At 36.5% G+C, this 24,675-nt stretch overlaps 1 protein-coding gene across 1 annotated transcript in view; it reads left to right on the forward strand.

Moving 5' to 3' along the window:
• The first annotated feature begins 19,695 nt into the window (after window positions 1-19,695).
• LOC140226673 (uncharacterized) overlaps window positions 19,696-24,675 on the forward strand; it is a 125,391-nt gene continuing 120,411 nt past the window's right edge. The window contains exons 1-2 of the mRNA XM_072307113.1: window positions 19,696-19,789; window positions 23,302-23,610. Of these exons, the coding sequence (XP_072163214.1) occupies window positions 19,696-19,789; window positions 23,302-23,610 (403 nt within the window). The remainder of the gene's footprint in view (window positions 19,790-23,301; window positions 23,611-24,675) is intronic.

Here is a 24,675-nt window from a genome sequence, read left to right on the forward strand (position 1 = left end):
GTCCTGCCATTGTTTCAAATTGGGTGCAAATTATTTGAACCTTTACTTCTGAGCGTATAAGCCTCAAATTTCACAGGCTCAAAAGCAAACGTAGTGACGTGCATTAAAAACGGAGTCGACATTATTACATTGAACTAAATTTCTCCTTCATTTGGTATTCAATGTCCTCAATCAGTGCATAGTATCGACTGTGTCGCTTGCGACACCTGAAACCGGGGTTGGGAAAGTCATTATTGTGTAAACAGATGGCACCTCCAAGATATCCGTCCGGTCTTGCCAGTATTGTACCACGGCTGTGGTGTGGAACTTGTAGGCTCCATAAACATGACTGAGACTAAAGATCCTAAACAGGATATTCGGAGTGTTTACAATCCATCCGGTCTTCCCATCTTGCTGTAAGAAAAAAAAAAATAGAGTAAAACTGATATTAAAGTTAACTTGCCATGCACTGGAGCAATGTACGCACAAAATGAACGTCTCTGATCAAAATTATAAAATCAACATTGTTTTTAGATTGCGCAAATTACCTAGAACAATGTATGTATACTAGGGCCATCTACTGTGGAATAATGAAAGATCTACTCCCAATTGTAGTAGTTGAAAATATGTAAAACGTCCCGTATAACGTCTCTGACGTAAACATCTTTGCTTATCAGTACTTAATGGGTTTGATTTTTACAAGATATTAGCATTATATTTGGATTGAGGAACCTATGTGCTACAAACGTAGGCAGCAATTCGCCATGATGGGTCATCAATATTGGTTTGAGAACAGATCTTATTTGTTCAGAGAACGTCCCTGACCTAAACCTGTTTTTCTTACATTTCTGCTTCTCTCACAAAAAATACGTAATTCAAAGTGACTACTACATTATAATTATAGACTACTGACCTATTACTAGTCATAAAACACAGTTTCTGTCCAGGCAATGTGTTTACACTTGCTCAATCAACAGAAGACCTTACATTTGAAACTCTTCTACATATTTCCAACATCTTTCAGGAAGCTTCATTTTTTCTTAATATTATAACACGCCCGTGTAAACTTTGTTCTTGTTGTTCCTATAATACTGACCGCACCCATCCATTTTACTTTAATGTTCTCATAATTTGTAGAATGGATGTCTTTATTTCATGAAACAGTAATTATCAGAGACGTTTTTCATTTTGCTCAGAGACATGCGGTCTTTGATCTTCATGTAGAATCTTACATATTTACTGTCTATCCTTCTTTAATTTATTTCTAATCCAAAGTTTAAAATACATAATTTCACAGATGATACGAATTGGCAAATCTACGGAATGATAACTGTTATAAATCGGCACAAACACCAGGAAAGTTTTTGTTATCACTCACATTTTCAGGATTTGTGGGCATTTCCGTTGTTGAATTATGCCGACTCGATTCCAGGATGGCGCGTCAGTGCGTAATATAAGCGCGCAAATAAAGTATCATGCAGTGTGTAAGTGTCAGATGAGGGAATATCCCTTTAGAGATTTTCAATCAGAGACATTCGCTTTGATCAGAGACGTTTGCCAATTTGGATTTTCAACCAGAACTCATTTTTATGGACAGTATGTTGCTCTTGTTGCCAATCATCATAATCGCCTGGCTCACACTGACGTACTGATCACCAGTTTTTATCTCAAGCATAATCAACTTTCATTAATGACACTAGTAAACAATCGAACATCTCTGATGGTTATTCAGTATAATTTTCTTTAATGAGCCACCACGCGATTATTTTATACAGCTCACTCACAAATTTTGATGGAATGGTAGTATGGATAAGACGCTAAATAAATATGGCCTTACATGTTTTCATATTCATCCCGGAGTTTTTGCGTCAAGGAAAAGATAATTCATTCAGAGACGTTCTTTTTCAGACATGAGTGAATTCAAAAGTTCCTGATAAGATAAATAATAAACACGTTCATGGCATAAGTACTTGATTAAATAGTTGGAGTATGTGGGCTTACTAACAAGGAAAAACAAAGCTGTAGAATTGGATAAGAAAAAAAATTGCGACGTCTGATTCTGGGATTTTTTCATAAAATATGTATTTTTGTCAATTTTTTCGGCTTTAAGGCATTATTTTTTAAGGAAATGCGGTAACAACAATACAAAGTGCATATGTGACCCGCTACAACAAAATGATCCTAAAGTCGGGTGAGGTCGATTATTTGAAAATTGCATGACAAAATTCCCTAATCTTTCTGCTTTAAATTGATATATAACAATAATTATAAAAATAATCGGCTGCGGAGATATTGATGTTTAAAAGAGAGCATGCCGAGACGTATGGGAAATCACTGTTTCGAGAAAAGCGCCCTAAAAGTTTTCCTTGTGACGCAATCGCAATCAAGGGACACGCTAGTCAATTTTCACCTCCGGACAATAGAAGGTAAACCCTAGCAACCCCCGAAATGCTCATTCAAGCACAGCGTCGGCGGTCTCCTCACCGACCAATCAGTGACCAGGATGCCAGGAGAAGCAGTTGGGCATAGCGCACCCCGCCCGCACGCACCAGTCGACTTGGCAGTGTGCGAGCTTCACGCTTCGGTTAGCGGCAAGCAGCAAACTGACCAATGAGATCACTCCGGTCGTTGTTATGGGCGGAGCCTATCTGTGGCGCTCAATCCAAATTTTCGAACCGGTTTCTGCTTCGTTGAAACGCCAAAAACATGGCCCAGAAAAACGCTATTTTTTGGTCTTTCCTTTCATCATTTTGCTTAAAAATTTCGACAGATGATAGAAGACATGTCAGACTCAAATAATATGTCAAAATCAGAAAATCGTAAGTTTTGACAAATTATGATGCTCTGACTTCAAACTCGATTTTCACGGCTTCGACCGTGCGCGACTTTAGGACCTTTTTGTTGTAGCGGGTCACATATTTTCTGAAAGGCACAACCCTCCCCTACCAAATGATACATAAAACTATGAAAAACACCCACAGGTGACAATTGTACAAGGGTTTGAATATCGCAAAGCCCGAAAATGGCCAATTGTACATCATTCAACGTTTTCACCCATATATACATGCATATGTATATATATATATATATATATATATATATATATATATGGGTCAGAATTTTGAACGATGTACAATTGAGCCAAAACAAGGCAAAATTTAAAAAGTAGGAAATTCTCCAAATTATTCATCTTACCTGAAAGGGTATACTAGTAACTCAAGCTTTAATATGAACCGAATTATACTAGGATTTTCCCAGAGGAACAAGTTTTTATTCATCGCTGAAGTTTACCATGTCCAGAGCAGCGAACGTCCGTGAGGAATAGTACAGCACATACACTTGAATACCATTTAACAAAGTTTTCAAAGATCTGATTCAGTTCAAAATCCTAACAAAATATCTTAAGGGACATGTGTACGTGCTTGCAGAATATTAAGCTTGTACTCTTAACCTGTACGTAATGGTAGACAACTGATGATTTAACTATTTTCGTCGTTTCTGTTGAAATATTGCTCTTCCGCTAAACTCTTTCTCCACTTTACGCGCATTTTACAGAAACTCAACATTTTGAACTCTTATTTCACTATCCCATACTTCAATCCCCACTCCCAAATAATAACATACCTTTTTAAGATGTATCTGATATATGCAGTCTCTATAACCCAACGAACATAGCATAGTTTTCATCACGGAGGTTCGCATGTAGCTCACGGACGTTCGGAACAAACACGATGCAGCTCTTTGAGTTGGAAACGCATTCTACTCACAACAAACAGCAATTTCATGTCGAGAACAAACTCCTCTGCAAAATCCTGAACAGATATTACCAATTCTTTATTATATAAGCTTGTTTATCTTCTCATACTGAGGAATCAAAGGAAGCAATTTTTTCCATCTCTCGTAAATGAACGTACAAACGTACGTGTAATCTCAGTGACGTAGTCCATCCTTGAGAACGAATATATATCAAAATTTCGTTATCATGAAGTAAAGATTCAGGTCCTAAATTTATTATCTAAAGTCTACAATGCAAAATTTGCTTATAACGAACATGGTCACAGCTAAAATTATGACAAATAATTAACAGAGAAAGACAACGGGAATGTGCTGCGTTATAGAAATACAACGTTTAGCTGGGGAGGGCAAACGAATACGTTGGGAAGAAATCCCTCTGTGTTTGCTCCTTGTGTTACACACAGTTACCGAGGAGAATTTGTATTATTATATTAGTCAGAAATGATAATAGGTTCGATACTGCGAAGTTTCGTCATAACAAGACACAATAAGTCCATATTACTTGGATGGATGTTTGTGACTTCGATATTATACAATATGGTTTGTTATAACAAACATGTTGTAGCGCGTCATTTCGGAGGCTCGTTATTCATACAGTTTGTCAATACGAAAATTGATAGAGTTCGTATAATTATGAAGCTTTTTTATTCGGTAAATGATAGGAATCTCCGAAGGTTAATCGAAAGGTTTATTAATGGGAACATGAAAAATCATGTTCGCTTATCCAAATGTGGAGAAACAAGTTAACAACTAAAATCCTCCAAATTTCAAAACCTCATATATAATAACCGTTTTCACCTAAACGAATATCAGGCCCTTTCCACTTTTAGAAGAACGGACCTAAAAATAATGATCATTAATATTTATTTTTCGGACTAACAAACTTTCGGAATAAGAAAATCTTTAATAACAAACCTCCTTAATTAACTACAAACTTTTTTTTATTTTCGGAATAACAAACCTTTGGACATCGGAGTAACGAATCTTAGGAAGAGCGAACGTATCAAAGTGCAACCTTAAACCTATTCTTAATCATTACTTTTTTAACATGTGTTTTCAAAGTAAGCACAAAAGCACAAACAAATTGACGATCTCTCTGTCTCTTAAATGTAAAAATGAAAAGAAAAATCTTGGAAAGAATTACAAATGAACATTGCTTTTCATTGATGAGTATAAAACAACACCATGTAATGATAAGCGGAGGATTTGTTTGTTTTCATCAGACAATAATTGTATACTGCATTATTTTTGTTCGCTTGTGACGGTATTTCGATGAATAAAAAAACATAAACAAACAAACAAAAACTTCTCCAGAGGAATTTGGTACAACGGGAGTGCACTGGCAATTCTTTTCTCTGTGTGTTGGAGCTCGATCCCTTCTCTGTTTCTCAGTCATTTTTATTCAACTGCTTCCACGTCCTTTTGAAACTTTTCCATTTTTTATTCAACACATGCCCATTACAGACTTCTTCCGTCATTATCCTGCATGTGATTACGTAGCACTTTTTGGATTTGTTTTGGTTTGTTTGTTTTGTTTCTGTTTTCTGTTTGGTCGCAGCATGTCCAGGCTATTGAGGGAATGAGAGAAAAATCGTCATGAAGAGAAAAATAAGAATGAATTAAGGCATTTAATATCATGACAATTACAGCGAACGTCCGTTATGGAGGCCAAAACTGGATGTGTTCTGTTTGAGACGGCAGCTACCATACTCAAAAGATAAACACTTGGCGCACCTGTCACCAAAAAGTGGCACTGATCCTCTTTCTCCTACTATGTAATCCATTGACTTATTCTACAAACGAACATCCGTGACTAAAACGTTTTCCTGTTGTTATTACAAGTAAATTGAGTGCTGAACATTATTCACTTTTGGGTATGAGCGGCTCGATGATTTGGTAATATTTTCAACTAACATTAACTTTATGTGCAGTGATATATTTGTAATTATCAGCAATTTCCTTTCTCGGACAGAACGTCCGTGAGCGAAACTTTCAGAACCTGTAACAGTACAAATTGTCTCCAGGTCCTCATTAGAAAGACATTTAAATGCACAGAAATTACAGATTACGCAAAATTCCATTTTCCTATAACTTTGTTTTCAGTGTCTAGCTGTTTTTGTATAATTAGAGGGAAAACAAGAGTAAAATTGTGAGTAAATTTTCAACCACTGTTTCTTCATCATGATCACATAACGCCTTAAAAATTCTGAAACTACTGCCCTAAACTCATTGTTTACTTTGTAAAACTTTATTTGTGGCTATTGGAGCTAAAAGTTTTAAAGAATACAGGACACTTTCAGGACAAGTTATCCCTATCGAAGGGATTGCATACGTCACGGACGTTCGCTGGAATTGTCACGGACGTTCGTTCTACTGATAGGGTCATGTTCCCGGACGGATAACTAATCGGCAGAGAGTACCTAGCCTTCCTAACTCTTTCAAAAATTTGAAAAGGTATTGTCAATGCAAATTATACGAAATTTGACATCCTTACAACATATGTATTGCTCAGAGGGGGATCAGGAGGTGAATTTTCAGAGAAAATATTAATTATTTGTTTGGTTTTCGGTGAATTGCATGGTCCAAAAGCTGCGGACAAGCCTCAGTCCGCTCCAAAAATAACATACAGCTCCTCGGCTAGAGAGCCAAAGGTAAAATGCGCCTTCGTCATCAAAGCAAGATGGTGTCCCACTGGAAAACGTTTTAATCATCACGGACGTTCTTTTTTTTCTCGGAGGTTCGTCTAAGAATATAATTTCGGTTCCTATTTGACAAAGGATGGACAGAAACTCAAAACAAACATATTATCGTGTGGCTAGATCTTAGTTGATTACGACTCAGAACAATATCACCAATTCTGCCCCCTCCCCCACGGAAGAAAGCAGTAACTGCATAACTGCTGAGCTGAGATAAATGCGATTTTGTGTTTTTTGCAGATTCTTTAAAAACACAGAAACATTCAAAAATAATTTTGTGGTATGATTATGCACCATACCTAGTTGTCTAACAATACCTAGGAAAAAATGATGTTTCCGTTATTTTTTAAATGTTATTTAGGAAAATGCAGTTACTGCGGTGGCTCACCCTTGATTCTGGGTAGTTTCCCCACGGAAAAAAGCAGTAACTGCAGACGGCCAGGAGTCTGCTGTTTTCCCCATGGAAAAAAAGCAGTAACTGCACATGTCACATGACCATAGGAGGAGAATTGTTACCACCACCAGGTTATAAAGTTCTTCTACTTTCTGGTTAGTCTAGATCTATAAGATCTAGGACCTATCGCTAGACCTAGACTAGGTCTTGTAGATTGAATGGCATTCTGTGTAAAAATAAGGTAGACACCTATGTACCCTAATTGAACTTTGGAGTGCCCGGCCTGGCCCCTGACACATGACCCTGGACTAGACAATAAAGTCAAGTCTCTTCGTCTTAGATCCTAGTCGAACTCTGACGTTACACTTAAGCTAGACTACAGATCTATGCCCAATGTTAGTGCTAGACCTAGATCTATTACGTTAGATTAGGCCTACTGACATTTTGTCTAACACTAAACAGTTAACAATAGATTAGAATCTAGATCTACTCAGTAACTTTAGATCTGGTAACGTTAGACCTATTTTAAACTTTAGGGCCTAGGCCTACATCTAACATTAGACTAACGTTAGTGCATTAATACTAGTGCTCATCTCCCTTCAATATATTTTCAGCTCACCTAGATTTTCTGGTTCTGGCCAAAGCCATGGCTACCATGACTTTTCCTCTGCAATTCATGATAGATTTACAGGCATGCCTGGACCGCAGAAACTGTGTGACAGCATGATTAGCACTGGCATGATCACTCAGACTGTACCAGACCTGCAATACTGTGCATGCAAGTGATGACTGTGATGTGATGCAATGTTTAGCTACTAGTACATGTAGTTACTGTATGCTGCAGAATTTATGCGCATGCAGCTGCTACAGCTGCACGCGTATTCTGCACTCTGAGCGCGCTGAGTCTGCCAGGTTTGCTAGTCTCCAGAAAGAAGCTTTTTTCTACAACTTGTCATATGATTCCCTACGGGCAGAGTCAAGTTACTGGTGAAACAATCTTTTTATATCTACTCTCCTAAATTATGGGAGAAACTGCTGTTTACATTGTTTAAAAAAAAAAAAAAATTAGTAGAAAAAATAAATGGTATTAGGGAAAAAATATACAGGAAGGACTATACAGAGTCTGAATGATAAAGACTAAATTGTTAGTTACTGCTTTCTTCCGTGGGCTTTGTTAGTTACTGCTTTTTTCCGTGGGGAAACTTGCAAAGTTGAATCAACTGGATGCAGTTACTGCTTTTTGCAAAAGTGAAAAATTGTATTTTTGGTCACTTTCATTTTTCTTTTTGCAAAACTCTGCCCCCCCACGGAAGAAAGCAGTAACTGCATAGCTGCTGAGCTGAGATAAATGCGATTTTGTGTTTTTTGCAGATTCTTTAAAAACACAGAAACATTCAAAAATAATTTTGTGGTATGATTATGCACCATACCTAGTTGTCTAACAGTACCTAGGAAAAAATGATGTTTCCGTTATTTTTTAAATGTTATTTAGGAAAATGCAGTTACTGCGGTGGCTCACCCTTGATTCTGGGTAGTTTCCCCACGGAAAAAAGCAGTAACTGCAGACGGCCAGGAGTCTGCTGTTTTCCCCATGGAAAAAAGCAGTAACTGCACATGCCACATGACCATAGGAGGAGAATTGTTACCACCACCAGGTTATAAAGTTCTTCTACTTTCTGGTTAGTCTAGATCTATAAGATCTAGGACCTATCGCTAGGCCTAGACTAGGTCTTGTAGATTGAGTGGCATTCTGTGTAAAAATAAGGTAGACACCTATGTACCCTAATTGAACTTTGGAGTGCCCGGCCTGGCCCCTGACACATGACCCTGGACTAGACAATAAAGTCAAGTCTCTTCGTCTTAGATCCTAGTCGAACTCTGACGTTACACTTAAGCTAGACTACAGATCTATGCCCAATGTTAGTGCTAGACCTAGATCTATTACGTTAGATTAGGCCTACTGACATTTTGTCTAACAGTAACACTAAACAGTTAATAGATAAGAATCTAGATCTACAACATCCCTGTAACTTTAGATCTGGTAGACCTATTTTAAACTTTAGGGCCTACATCTAACATTAGACTAACGTTAGTGCATTAATACTAGTGCTCATCTCCCTTCAATATATTTTCAGCTCACCTAGATTTTCTGGTTCTGGCCAAAGCCATGGCTACCATGACTTTTCCTCTGCAATTCATGATAGATTTACAGGCATGCCTGGACCGCAGAAACTGTGTGACAGCATGGTTAGCACTGGCATGATCACTCAAACTGTACCAGACCTGCAATACTGTGCATGCAAGTGATGACTGTGATGTGATGCAATGTTTAGCTAGTTACTGTATGCTGCAGAATTTATGCGCATGCAGCTGCTGCACGCGTATTCTGCACTCTGAGCGCGCTGAGTCTGCCAGGTTTGCTAGTCTCCAGAAAGAAGCTTTTTCTACAACTTGTCATATGATTCCCTGCGGGCAGAGTCAAGTTACTGGTGAAACAATCTTTTTATATCTACTCTCCTAAATTATGGGAGAAACTGCTGTTTACATTGTTAAAAAAAAAAAAAATAGTAGAAAAAATAAATGGTATTAGGGAAAAAATATACAGGAAGGACTATACAGAGTCTGAATGATAAAGACTAAATTGTTAGTTACTGCTTTCTTCCGTGGGCTTTGTTAGTTACTGCTTTTTTCCGTGGGGAAACTTGCAAAGTTGAATCAACTGGATGCAGTTACTGCTTTTTGCAAAAGTGAAAAATTGTATTTTTGGTCACTTTCATTTTTCTTTTTGCAAAACTGACCTATTAACATTGGAGAGCATTGGGTAAACTATTCATTTTTGCAAAAAAGTAAACATTCATAAAAATGTCAGTTACTGCTTTTTTCCGTGGGGGGGCAGAACTGACCTATTAACATTGGAGAGCATTGGGTAAACCATTCATTTTTGCAAAAAAGTAAACATTCATAAAAATGTCAGTTACTGCTTTTTTCCGTGGGGGGGCAGAATAGCGTTTAATGGGACATGATCTATATTAGAAAACAGCGGAAGCACGTCCGTGACGAAAACTGAGTATAATTTTGCATAAAAGAATATTACGTCCCATGTACAGCCAGCAGATGTACAATTTTTGCAGGATATGTTCATTAGGTGGAACACCAAATTTTCGTATACATTACAGTTGGGACAACAAAGTAAAATTTGCAGCAGCGATAGAAATAAAAGCACCACGGACGTTCGTCTGTTTAGGACTTTGATATTTCAATTGTTCTCTGTTATTTTATACGTGCTCATAAAGTTCTTATAATTTTGTGGTTCATACTCATGATATGTCAGATCCAGAACATGGTCAGATATTAGATGCCACGTACGCTTAAAAATGCACATCATTAGGTTGAAAAACAAAAATTATTGTGAAAATAGCGTTTTTACCGTATTTTTACGCTTTAAGTCCTTGTCAAATGAAAAATATCTGGCAAAAGTTAACCAAACCATATATTTCCTGAAAGAAAATTTACCAATCTTTGAGATGACATGAAAAAATCTGGTTTCTTAGATCATCCTGGCGTGTTCTAAGGGAAAGAATGTCATAAGGTGCGAAAATTTGCAATTGTACATCGTTCAAAATTCTCACCCATATACATGCATATATATATATATATATATATGGGTGAAAACGTTGAACGATGTACAATTGGCCATTTTCGGGCTTTGCGATATTCAAACCCTTGTAAAATTTCACCTGTGGGTGTTTTTCATAGTTTTATGTATCATTTGGTAGGAGAGGGTTGTGCCTTTCAGAAAATATACACTTTGTATTGTTGTTACCGCATTTCCTCAAAAAATAATGCCTTAAAGCTGAAAAAATTGACAAAAATACATATTTTATGAAAAAATCCCAGAATCAGACGTCGCAATTTTTGTTCTTATCCAATTCTACGGCTTTGTTTTTCCATGTTAGTAAGCCCACATACTCCAACTATTTAATCAAGTACTTCTGCCATGAACGTGTTTATTATTTATCTTATCAGGAACTTTTGAATTCACTCATGTCTGAAAAAGAACGTCTCTGAATGAATTATCTTTTCCTTGACGCAAAAACTCCAGGATGAATATGAAAACATGTAAGGCCATATTTATTTAGCGTCTTATCCATACTACCATTCCATCAAAATTTGTGAGTGAGCTGTATAAAATAATCGCGTGGTGGCTCATTAAAGAAAATTATACTGAATAACCATCAGAGATGTTCGATTGTTTACTAGTGTCATTAATGAAAGTTGATTATGCTTGAGATAAAAACTGGTGATCAGTACGTCAGTGTGAGCCAGGCGATTATGATGATTGGCAACAAGAGCAACATACTGTCCATAAAAATGAGTTCTGGTTGAAAATCCAATTTGGCAAACGTCTCTGATCAAAGCGAATGTCTCTGATTGAAAATCTCTAAAGGGATATTCCCTCATCTGACACTTACACACTGCATGATACTTTATTTGCGCGCTTATATTAGGCACTGACGCGCCATCCTGGAATCGAGTCGGCATAATTCAACAACGGAAATGCCCACAAATCCTGAAAATGTGAGTAATAACAAAAACTTTCCTGGTGTTTGTGCCGATTTATAACAGTTATCATTCCGTAGATTTGCCAATTCGTATCATCTGTGAAATTATGTATTTTAACCTTTGGATTAGAAATAAATTAAAGAAGGATAGACAGTAAATATGTAAGATTCTACATGAAGATCAAAGACCGCACGTCTCTGAGTAAAATGAAAAACGTCTCTGATAATTACTGTTTCATGAAATAAAGACATCCATTCTACAAATTATGAGAACATTAAAGTAAAATTAGGTCTGGATGGGTGCGGTCAGTATTATAGGAACAACAAGAACAAAGTTTACACGGGCGTGTTATAATATTAAGAAAAAATGAAGCTTCCTGAAAGATGTTGGAAATATGTAGAAGAGTTTCAAATTTAAGGTTTTCTGTTGATTGAGCAAGTGTAAACACATTGCCTGGACAGAAACTGTGTTTTATGACTAGTAATAGGTCAGTAGTCTATAATTATAATGTAGTAGTCACTTTGAATTACGTATTTTTTGTGAGAGAAGCAGAAATGTAAGAAAAACAGGTTTAGGTCAGAGACGTTCTCTGAACAAATAAGATCTGTTCTCAAACCAATATTAATGACCCATCATGGCGAATTGCTGCCTACGTTTGTAGCACATAGGTTCCTCAATCCAAATATAATGCTAATATCTTGTAAAAATCAAACCCATTAAGTACTGATAAGCAAAGATGTTTACGTCAGAGACGTTATACGGGACGTTTTACATATTTTCAACTACTACAATTGGGAGTAGATCTTTCATTATTCCACAGTAGATGGCCCTCGTATACATACATTGTTCTAGGTAATTTGCGCAATCTAAAAACAATGTTGATTTTATAATTTTGATCAGAGACGTTCATTTTGTGCGTACATTGCTCCAGTGCATGGCAAGTTAACTTTAATATCAGGTTTACTCTATTTTTTTTTCTTACAGCAAGATGGGAAGACCGGATGGATTGTAGACACTCCGAATATCCTGTTTAGGATCTTTAGTCTCAGTCATGTTTATGGAGCCTACAAGTTCCAGACCACAGCCGCGGTACAATACTGGCAAGACCGGACGGATATCTTGGAGGTGCCATCTGTTTACACAATAATGACTTTCCCAACCCCGGTTTCAGGTGTCGCAAGCGACACAGTCGATACTATGCACTGATTGAGGACATTGAATACCAAATGAAGGAGAAATTTAGTTCAATGTAATAATGTCACTACGTTTGCTTTTGAGCCTGTGAAATTTGAGGCTTATACGCTAAGAAGTAAAGGTTCAAATAATTTGCACCCAATTTGAAACAATGGCAGGACACACTTGAACCCTTAATTATGTTTAATTGCACCCTTACTTAACTGCCTTTTTGAATTTTTGCCAATTTCTGCAAATAAGGTTTTTGTACAGTGGATAAGAATATGCAAATGAGTGAGCTAACCATGTCATAACCTCTCCGTTGATCGTGTACAAAAAATAGTGAAAATTTAATGTTTCTGGCATTGAAATCTGAAACATAATGTTATTCCTGGTTGATTACCTTCGGAATAGTGATCAGTTACATATATACCCGGATTTAAGCCTGGGGCATAATTATGTTTGAATGAAAAACTGGAAATTTCAAAATATTATGTTCAAATGTTATGGCAAGTTGTGAGGGGATGACATGCTCATTTTGCCATTTGCAGATTCATAATGACCATTCAAAAACTGTTTACTGAAGAACTAGCGAAACTTCAAAATGTCACAACCTTCTCATTTTTGTGGAGCCCGTATGATTTTCTTTCTTATCAGCGAAAAGCTTTATACATTTGGGCGGAATTTCCCCTTTAATGAAGCTTTTTTCCTTTGGAAGTAAGGTGAAATATTCTAGTGATATTTTTAAGGTTTGTAAGCCAAATACATGAGAAAAGGAAAAATACTAACGTCTGTGATGAAGCAAGAAAACGTCTATTAAGAATGTCCCTTACCTAGTTTCCACTATGAACACTATAATGCATCGCCTTTGAGTTGAAGGAAGAAGGATTAATAATCCCCTAACGATGTGACAGATAAAAATTGTGATATTGTTATGTTATCATTGTCAACCTCTTGAAAGAGGTTTTCAGTTCACTTTTGGTCAACAAACAGTTGCTGTACCATACTGTCGATATTCTTTTGAGTTTGGTGTTGTGGCAAGTGCATTACATTGCTAACAATTTATATCTGCCATAGTATGAAAAAAAGCGCAGCGAAATTTGATGCTTCTAGGATGAGCAAAGGTTAATTTGCAGCTTTCTGAGACGACATCATAACAGTGGCCCAGATACGGTCCCTAATGAAAATCCAAACTGGCTTATACTCATACAATCATATTTTAGACTAAGGGGTCAAATTAAATTAGTATCAAAAATTTGTGTTTACCATTGTTATAGATTTGAACTACAATTGAAAGCAAACATATACAAAATTGATAGCATGTGGGCACACCTGCATAAACACCTGAAGGTAAAATGCAAAGTAGTGGTCATCATAAACAAAAACAATTCTCGACATTTAGGCCTAGGTAAATGATTTCTCAATGAATGTGGAATGTCCAGTCGCGAGCATCTTTTAAAATAGGGAGTTTGATGTTTAATTTTAGTGATAACTTACAGCCGAAACGTCCCTGATGGAAAAGCAAATGTCTCTGATATAAATGAGTAATTAGGTAAAGTAGTTGAAATTGCAAATTTTTCATGTAATTTTGTTGTCTGTCATTAAAAGGTGTTGCAAGATCTGAATAATATATCAAGAACAGGCTTGTGGATTTTTGGTGCAGAAATCGAAATTCCTCTTACAATTTGGAGATTCGTAGTTACAATCAGTTAGTATGAAAAATAATTCAAGTTAAAATTACCATTCTGAATTGTTGACAAAAGATTATCATGTGTTTAATAAAGGAAAATGTTGTTTGCTCACAAAACTCTTAAATATAGATCAAAGGACATCATTTGTATTGCCTATGTCTGAGGAACGTCTATGAGTGAAACCAGAACGTCTCTGATCAAAACATGGCTTACTTCCAGCGTCTATATAGGGCTTTTATGGTGATTTGATCAAACGAAATGCACTAAATTCATTATTAGTATCTACTGAACATCAACATTTAAACAAATGACACCCCTGCTACATGTTTTGTTAAAATGAGATGAAAGTGAAGATAAAAATATGAAAATCTCTGCTTAAATGACAAAAACTCCACTTTTTCTTTAACTTCCATGTGTATTAGCTTTTGTAAACTTCACAGGAGGTAAACAATATTTTAGGAACAAATTAACACAGTCTTCGAAAGTATGATCAAGATTAAACTATCTTCATTTGAATGATTTTTCACCCTTCATTTGAATTTTCACTAAAACGATGTTTATTTTAGTCAGAGACGTTCGCCATTATGTCACAGTTCTATTTAACCTTGAATAAAAACAACACCCTTGGAGATATCCCAGTATAATTGGGTTTGCAAGAAAGCTGACAATAATGACATTTCACTGAGATATATCTATATCAATTAGTCACATGTTTTAATTTTGACCCCTGATTTGTCTAATTGTACATCGTTCAACGTTTTCACCCATATATATATATATAGCGTTTATATATTATATATAATCCCAGTGGAAGAGTGACGACGATGCAATATTTAAACAGAAAATCAAAGACTCGGCTGAGCTAATGTGTGAAAATGTGGAATTTTTTAGATGGGAATGCAAATCAAGATATTATTGATATTTGTTACTCACAATTATGCGATATGTCCGTCCATATTGCAGAAGATGTTGGCATTTGTAAGGTGAGACAATCTCGTAATAATCTAAACACAAATGAGACTGTTGATAAAGAAAAAACATCAAACCTGGTTTGATGCAGAATAAAGAGTTGAGTATATGAATATAAGAACGACCCAAGTCCAATTTTTGGCCAAATATAGTTTGACATGGGAAATTGTAGCTTATGCATGGACTCATCTTTTGTATAAATGATAAATCCTAATTACCCCCGGAAGTGCCTGAAATAAATGAGTTAAATCTTATATGACTGTAAACATGAAAGACTTGGGTCGTTCTTACATTCATATTATAGCGCCCTCTCTCGTCCTTCTCTCATCTCTATAGCAGAATATCATGTATATGAATCAAAGAACGACCCAAGTCCATATGAATCAAAGAACGACCCAAGTCCATCACACAAAATGGCCTCTCCACAATTAATGTAAATGTTAATTGTCATAATAATATATGTTCTAAATTGTATATTCAATGTTGCCTTCTCATCACAGTTAAATAGAATATTATTGGACAAATAAAAAAAATATGAAGTTTTTTTAAGTTTACTTGAAATGGTCATCCATGGACTTGGGTCGTTCTTATATTCATATACTCAGTTGCCTGGTGGGAGTATTTGAATGATAAAAATCGATTAAAGAGGACGCTAAGATTTCTGGGCAATTCAGAAGCTAGTTGTCTATTGAATCATTATGAATCTACAGGAAAGCCACATTTAAGACATAAAAGAAGGACATTTCATAGAGATTCAAATGAATCACTCTGTTCGTTGCGGGCATCCAATCCACAAGAATATTGACAATTACTCAACAGTAATAATGAACGCAAGGTGAAGAAAATAGGAACTGTTTCATCAGGAAATTTTGTTGATCATTTTAGTCTCTTAGTTTAAATATCAAAAATGGCCAGTCCACGGGCCTGGAAGATATTACTTCAGTTTTTTTTTTCTTTCTGTTTTTAGTCAGATGGTTCCTTGGATGCCCCCTTCACTTTGGAAAGGAGCACTAATTAAAAAAAAAAAAAACTTAAAAAATTCTAAAGCCTGTGGAAAAGATAACAAGAAATGAATTCCTTCAGCATGGATTGTCCCGTAGAGATGCTGCTTCATGTGTTGGTAAAATTCTTTAATGTGGTACTGGACAGTGGTATTGTTCCATCTGAATGGTGCATAGGGATTATCATTCTTTTGTTTTAAGAATAAGGGTATAGACACAAATTGTGATAATAATAAAAGACTAACTCTTCTGAGTTGTCGAGAAAAAAAAAATTATTTCCATTTTTAATCGTCGAATCTCAGAGTTTTTCGAAGCTGCTAATATGTAGGGTGAAGAACAGGCTAGCTTTTGTTCATATTATTCTACAATTGGTAATATTTTTGTTTTGAAGATGTTTATTTATGTTTATCTGCAAAATAAAAAAAAAAACGCTTATACTGTGCATGAATTGATTACAAGGATGCATTTGATCTAATTGATAGATCATCTTTATGGTATAAAAATTAATGCTGAAGATGGTACTTACGGGTAAACTGTTTACTGTCATTAAGAACATTTATGAAAGTTCTAAATCAAGTGTAGCGGTCAGGAGGGGGGATGTCGGGGGGGGGGGAATAGTAACACTGGTGAACGACAGGGCGAAAACTTATCCTCACTTTTATTTGCCATAAACTAAATGATTTTCAAGAGTACATTAGAAAATCATGTGGTGGACTGAAATAGTATTGGAAAGTGAGATTTCTGACCATCTGGATTATGATGTCAAGAAAGCTTTAAATATTTCTTGTTCAATACTTCATGAAGACGATACAATAATTTTAGCAGAAGGTGTTGCAAAAAGCTCTTGATGCTGTGGATATTTATTGTCAGACATGGCGCTTGACTGTTAATGCCAGCAAGACTAAAATTGTTATTTTCTTCCGTGGGAAAGTTGAAGAATTCGTGAATGTGTTTATGCTGGTGATCCACTTGAGGTTGTAGATGACTTTGTGTACCTTGGAGTAAAATTTGGTTATAATGGTAGTTTTAAAAAGGCACTTTCAAAACAAGTCACACGAGCTAGAAAATGACTTTGGTAAAGGCTATTAAAGAAGTTACAGCTCCATGTGGACTTACAGTGCCATTTACTTGATCATTTTGTTTTACCTATTTTACTCTATGGTTGTGGAGTCTGGGGTTATGAGTGCATAGACCAAATTGAAGTTTTCCATAGAAACTTCTTAAGAAAAAGTTTTGCTTGTGAACAAATGTACTCCTGATTGTATGGGTTGTGGTGAAATTAAACGTGGGGTATTTTTTAAACCATATCATTAAAAGTCGAATGATTGGTTTCCGGTTGAGATTGTAAAGGGAAAAGAAACCAAACACCCATGTACAATTTTGAAATGTCTTCTGCATTTACAAGAAGACATACACTCCGTCAAAATCACAATGGTTATTGTTTACATCGCAAATATTTCTGATTTTGCATGGCTAGGGAATGTGTGGTAAGCACAAGGGGGTGGATTTAGTGATGCATGAATTTCACACACTCCATAAGTTAGACTCTTAGATATGTTTAGTCAACGGTGGAGAGCAGCCACATGGTCAAATAGAATCTGTATCACAAATTACAGAATGTTTAAGGATAATTGGTTTCATGTTTCAGAAGTATTTACAGGTCATGTGTAAGAAAGATTAGTAAATTCAGGTGTCGATCCAATGGATTACCTGTTGATAAGGGCAAGTTTGATGCAAGCCTGACAGATGAATTGCATTGTACTATATTTTCTTTTGCTGATATAGGGGACGAATTTCATTATATTTTTGTTTGTTCCTTTTTCCACAAAGAGAGACTATTGTTTTTACCTAGTAGTTTGACGGCCATTAGACCAGGTGCATTACATATGGCAAAAGTATTCAATTCAGCTAATGCCTACCATTTGAAAACTAGCGGAATTTGTCAGAATGATTATGCTTTAGTTTTCCTCAAAACCAAAGAAAGACAGTAGTTTTGCAAAAAAAAAAAAATAAGAATAAAAATAAGTAGACGTGAATGTGTGTACACGTAATGGTAGAGTAGTTAAACGTCCTTTAAGCCTCGTTTTGTAAACATGTTTATTCATATCTCTTATTTTCACATGTACATGTACATTATCACTTACATTTTTGTATTCATATAATTGTAAATTGTAATTGTAAATATGTTTGTACTCTCATACCCTGAGAGGCTGGGGGTCAAGAGAGTCAATCAAATCTTACAAATCTTATAAAACTGGTGTTGTCAGATGAACAATGCATGCACGGCTCTCAAATTTCTGAAGATGCGCCGGTAACCACCAATGAAAAAAAAATCGACGAAATCATCACAGCTATGCCTCTTTCATCGAGATGACAATAACTATAGTAGCCACCCTGTTCTGCGAGGTGGTTCACCTAAATGAAGTCGACCAATAATGATTATGGTCTGAATTCACGAAGGTGGTACAATCTTGTCCATGGTTTAAACCGTAGACAACCGTACCACCTTCGTGAATTCGGGCGTATATATCTGAGTTACGTTGTCATGGTCATGGTCTGCTTTAAATAAGCCGCCATGTTCGTATCCAACCAACACTGCGCGCATACGCGCAACAACATACACGTTATTACACACATATCATCTTGAATATTTTTCCTTCACGTTTATACCCTATGGATAAACTGTTAAACAATATGAAAGTGTGCGTGAAAGCCAATGAGAAACAGTAGAACCAATCAACAATTAGTGAAGAACGTTACTCATATCTATCATTTTTTTATAGCTATTGTATCAATTTCTTCAAAAATCAAATTTTTATTTGCTTCATTGCTTTGGTTTTTCTTATTCTTGTTACGATATCAAACCTGATGTTGAAAAAAAAGAGGTTATGATCACTCAAGCACAAATCTGTTGCTATGCACATACCTATACACACAGAAAAAACACACACCAGACACACAAGAGAAAAACAAAAACAAAGAGCGTCGTGAATAAAGACAGTTAGCGAATCTCAGAAGAGGACTTATTCATCACCATTATTATTATTTTTTTAATCTATGTTATAGGTACTAAAATGCAGATACAAAACAAATGCCTAATCGTTTAATAAAAATATCTCCTCTTTGACACTGTGGAGACAGATACCCCGCACAAATATGAATTCAACCTGTCAATGGCAAATTAAACAGAGTTATGTCTTTTGTCTTTCCAGGTCATAGACTAAAAGCTCAGTGCGGTGTGGGAAGTAGTGTCCGGTAAGGTGTGATGATCAGTTCATCCATAAACCGGTCCTAGCCACGCCCTACTTCCGGTCTATTTTGGCTCACCACGTGGAACTGCCCATAACCCTGGACCTCCTCCATCTGTCTCGTCTTCATGCAATCTGGGCATCATTATCTGGGTGACCCACTTTGTCAGCACATAACAAGCAATCATGTCTGAAAAACGTGCGCTGACACCTGAGAGGGAAGAACAGCCGGCCGAGGCTGCAAGGCATGTCGAGCCTCAACCCCAGTCTGATGAGAAGAGGTAAGTCATGCAATTGCCAAAGCGGAATATTTCATTCAGATAGGAACGTCTTATGGAAATCGTGACATGCATAATATATGATGATAACTCTCAATGTTAATGCCTCGGGAGTGGATAAAAGTTTAGTGAAGTGTCCTCAAAGAATAACAAATGAGGAATAGCTAAAGTAACATCACGTTCAGTTGGGTAGTTATAACTTCACTATTTCACTTCACTTAATCAATAAAAGCGGTTTTGAATAGGGCCTCGTTGCGTGACGTTTGGGGTAAGACAATGTTTCAGTCATAAAACTGACGAAACACTTTGATGTGAGATGATTATAATAGGCCATGCATCACAAAACCAACAAAAATCAGCACACTTTGATTTCGTGATACAACTCCAAAAAGGGTCAGCTCAGTCAAACTTGACTTTTTCATATATGTATATATATATATATATATATATATATATATATATTTTTTTTTTTTTTTTTGAAGAGCAACATTCATCACTATTTTTGGTGGTGTTTGCGATCATAAAACGAATGTGAAATTATATTAAGCAGTTTTTGTGGTACACTTTTTTTTTGCCGAAAAGTGTGATGAGGTGTGCCTTTAAGTTCCCTTTTCATTTCTTAAAAATCGTTCACACACTCTTCATTTTCAATAACTAATAACATATAACAGGATAATGCTACTCTTTTAGAAGTTGGTATTCCTCTTAAAGAGAATGTGTTGATATTGCATGATCAGTTTCAGCCTTATTTGATCTTCCCTTTTTAGTTTATGCTGCGGAGTTTCACAATTTTCTTCTTTTTTTTTGGTGGGACCAATTTATTGCACAGCTAGCACGGCTTGGTAAAAATAAAGCGCTCGAATAGACCCTTTACTTTCGGACCACTTTTCCAGAGTATGTGATTTCTTTTATATAAATAGGTTATTAAAGTCCTTTTGAATTAAGTTATGCATCACTTTAAAGGTTAAAAAAGAAATCACCAAAAAATCAATAAAATTCTAAAGAAAAGAAATCCCTACAGAATGATACAGAAATAACAAACACACACACACACACACACACACACACACATGGATAGGAAATAAGGAAGGTACGACTTTTTTCCCCATTTCCCATTTTTGGGGAAATATTTCTTGACCAGTCCTTATGAATATTCAAATGAGCGAGCTGACGGTGTAGCACCCTCCCAATTTTTTTGGTATTTGTTTAATATGAAATTCGGAAAAATTTCTTATTTTTAGCTAATAGAAGCAAAAGCATGTTCTCGTACCAAGATATATTAAAGTTAATATTTGTTTTTTGTTTCTATTTTGGGTGGCTTGAAGAAAAGTTGTATAGGTATACAGCTGAAATATAAGATATTTATCATTTATGTTTATGAAATGAAAAAGGAATTGTGATAGCATGAAATATTAACTTGCTGATTGAAGGTCATAAGGAATCGTTAAGAAATATTTTCCGAAAAAAAAAGGGACCCGTCAAAATGGCATATGTTCCTTATTCCTTATCCTATTTCGGTCATTTTGTATCGTTCTGTAGGGTATATTTTTCTGTGTTTTTTGTAGTTCATTATTTCAGGGGTGGATTTCATATATAAAGTGTGGCCTTGAAAAATCTTTCCTTAACTAAAAGAAAAGAATAACATGTCTTGCGACCTCTTTGTTGGTTCTGTGATGCAAGATCACACATGACAGTCAACTAACAAAATCCGTTGAAGAGCGCAGAGCCAATCCAACTTTCATTATCTTGAATGCAAAAGTATAACGGTATGTACTTAATCACATTAATCCCTACTGATTTTTTTTTTTTTTTATAATCAAATATGCTGGAAAAGGACTGTTTTTACATAACATTGAGGGGTAAAAAAATTTCGAGCAACCACAATAAAAACGGATCAGCAGATTAAGTTGAAATTTCCCACATATCGCACCTATATTCATGATTGATACTAACGTTAAATACATATAGCATTACCCATTAAAAAGTTTTCAGACTTCACAGCGAGGAACGTGTAAAGGGTCTCTTAGAAATGAAACTGGGACACCAAGGGGTTGTCGGAAATAAAGTGTAATCAATTGCAAATAATTGCAACTTGCAGTCGATTCCGTTGCGAGGAAGATGCAATCAACTGCAAATCAATTGCAGCACGCAACTGACTGCAAGCTTGTTCAAATTGCTCTGTCCGAGATAAAAAAAGAATCAAAGGAAAAAAATAGGGTTCGCGATTTTGTGTTGCTTTTGTGATGCACGGTCACACATTATTTTGTGCAGAGGGGGGAAATGATTTATGAGAAGAAAAAAGGCAAGTGCCAAATTGTGTCTCGCCCATTCGCGTACAAGAAATTAATATTTTTCTAACTCCAAGAAGTTCATTGACCAGCCTATGACCTTTGACCTTGTGACCTTTACCTCCCCAAGGGACATCTACCATCCAAGTTTGGTCACAAAGGGACAAAGGGATCAAAAGTTATGAGCCATAATCAAAACGCGCGACAAAAACTTAACATTTGGCTCAAAAGTACGTTGACCCATGTCTGTGACAGTCTTGCAAGTAAACTTTCACGTATGACCTCAAATGACCTTTGACCTTTTTATGTGGCCTCCTACGGCACCATAACATGAAGGTACCCCCAGTGCATCCATCACCCAAGTTTGATTGCCATTGTAGCAACATGCGTCGAGTTACGTGTGATAAGAGACTCTTGCAAGTAAACTTTAACGTACGACCTCAAATGACCTTTGACCTTATCCTGAACCTCCAACAGCACCATCATGAAGGTATCCCCGGTGCATCTATGAACCAAGTTTGGTTGTAATCCAAGCATCGTATGTGAAGTTATTTGTCAAAAGAGAGTCTTGCAGGTAAACTTTAACATCGAAAAAGAGAGTCTTGCACGTACTTTTAATATATGACCTCAAAATGACCTTTGACATCATCACATGACCTCCGACAACACCATTTAACATAAAGATATCCCTAGTGCTTCTATCATCCAAGTGTGGCTGCCATTGCTTCAACAGTTGCCAAGTTATGCATCATAAGAGAGTCTTGCAGGAAAACTTTAACATTTGTGACGGACGACGGACGGACGGACGACGGACGGACGGACGGACGACGGACGGACGGACGACGGACGACGGATGGATGACAGACGGACGCCATTTGGATCCCTTAGTCTCGCCTTCACCTCTGGTGGACGAGACAAAAAAAAATCTGTCATAGCGCACCTTCACCCACTTGCATTAGTAGTATTGCTTTCGTTCAATAATCCTTTTATACCTCTGACCATTTATCCGAATGTCAGAGCCTTGATTGTTCCAAGTTAATCGTCGGCAACCAGGAATAACCTGATGGAAGAGTCGCTGCCGAAAAGTTAGCTGACAAGTTCTAATCCCAATCCCCCCCCCATGTTTGCTAAAAATGTTGATCAGCAGTTGTGATCGTACAAAATGGATGCATTGTACAGTGTGCAGAGAGCGGCAATTGATTAAAAAAAACAACATAAATGTCATTGCACAATTTGTTGCAGGAGGGCTGCGGAACAGTCAAGTGATATCGACTCTTATCTGAGAGCTGTTGCTGATAATATCACTGACAATGAAGTCATCGAGGATCTTGGGAGAGAACTGGGGTTCTCAAGGGGAGATATCAGGAATTTCATACGAACTAATTACCGTGACGATGAAATAACAAGCCATGGTACTTTCTGCATGCTTCGCAAGTGGAGTGAGAGAGTGAGTCAGTCGTCACTTCGATCGGACCTGAAAGAAGCTCTGAAGAGAGCCGAGGAACCACGGACTGCTAGGGCACATCTGCAATCCGGTGAGTCATCACACTGTTTTACCCATTAAAAGACTAGAAAAGATAAAAGTATACATCTGCAGGATATCGTTAGAAAATGAGATGTCAGGTGATCTTTCTGGTAAGAGCGACTCAGAAGACAGGCATCATATCATCAAGACAATAGTCCTCAGCATAGTTACCTTTCGACCGTTGGAGAAGAAATGCTTCATTCAACCTTGTTAATAATAAGTCAGTTCGTAGTTTTACTTTGCTCATGAGCAGAAAAAGGTCATTGGTACCAAAACGCATGATGGTTTTTAAATTCAAGGAGATAAGCATGTTCTGTGATATAATGATTATTCATACAATCCTGAAACATGATACTTGCCATCACATCCACAGACTGAAAACTTGGTAATTGGCATTACGAATATAAACATGCCTTAATGCATTCAATACAAAACAAAGAGATGGATGCTTCCCTCGAGGGTTGTTTGACGGACCATTCTGGTCACCAGGGGTGTGTCACTGTCGGCGCTGACCAATTTCAGCAAAATCCTTGGTTTTGAATGGCTGAGATGCTCTGGTCACTGACTGTTACGATGGTGATTTAAGTTGTCAGCGCCGACAAACGTTGATGAAACACCCCCTGGTCTCGCTATGCATGATCATTTTTCGTTGAACACAAATTCCATAAATTGTTACGCAGGGCAAACTTCCCGGTACGCATTATGTTGCTTTAAATATGAGTAAAGTGCCTAACCCAGTAAGAAAGTAGAAATGTCATTTGTACGAACGTGCACATGAGCTGATTACAAAATGGCTTATTGGTTATGTGGCATCTTATCGTAATTAATTTTAAAAGTGAAACTAAAATCCAGCAGCTGATTGTGCACACTGTCGTAAGCCTTTGTTATTTTCACTTTGCTGATTAATTCGCCTTGTTAAAGAAAAAATAAATAGACTTCCGTTGTTTCACTTTGATTGCTTTAAAATATTAAAATAAAAACCTTCAGGAGATTTGTAATCGTGGATCATTAATATTATTCACATACGCAAATAAGAAGCTGCGATGATAATCCTATTTACAAATCACAAAATTAT

The sequence above is a fragment of the Diadema setosum genome, chromosome 3 (assembly GCF_964275005.1).
Source record: "Diadema setosum chromosome 3, eeDiaSeto1, whole genome shotgun sequence".
Lineage (NCBI taxonomy): Eukaryota > Metazoa > Echinodermata > Echinoidea > Diadematoida > Diadematidae > Diadema > Diadema setosum.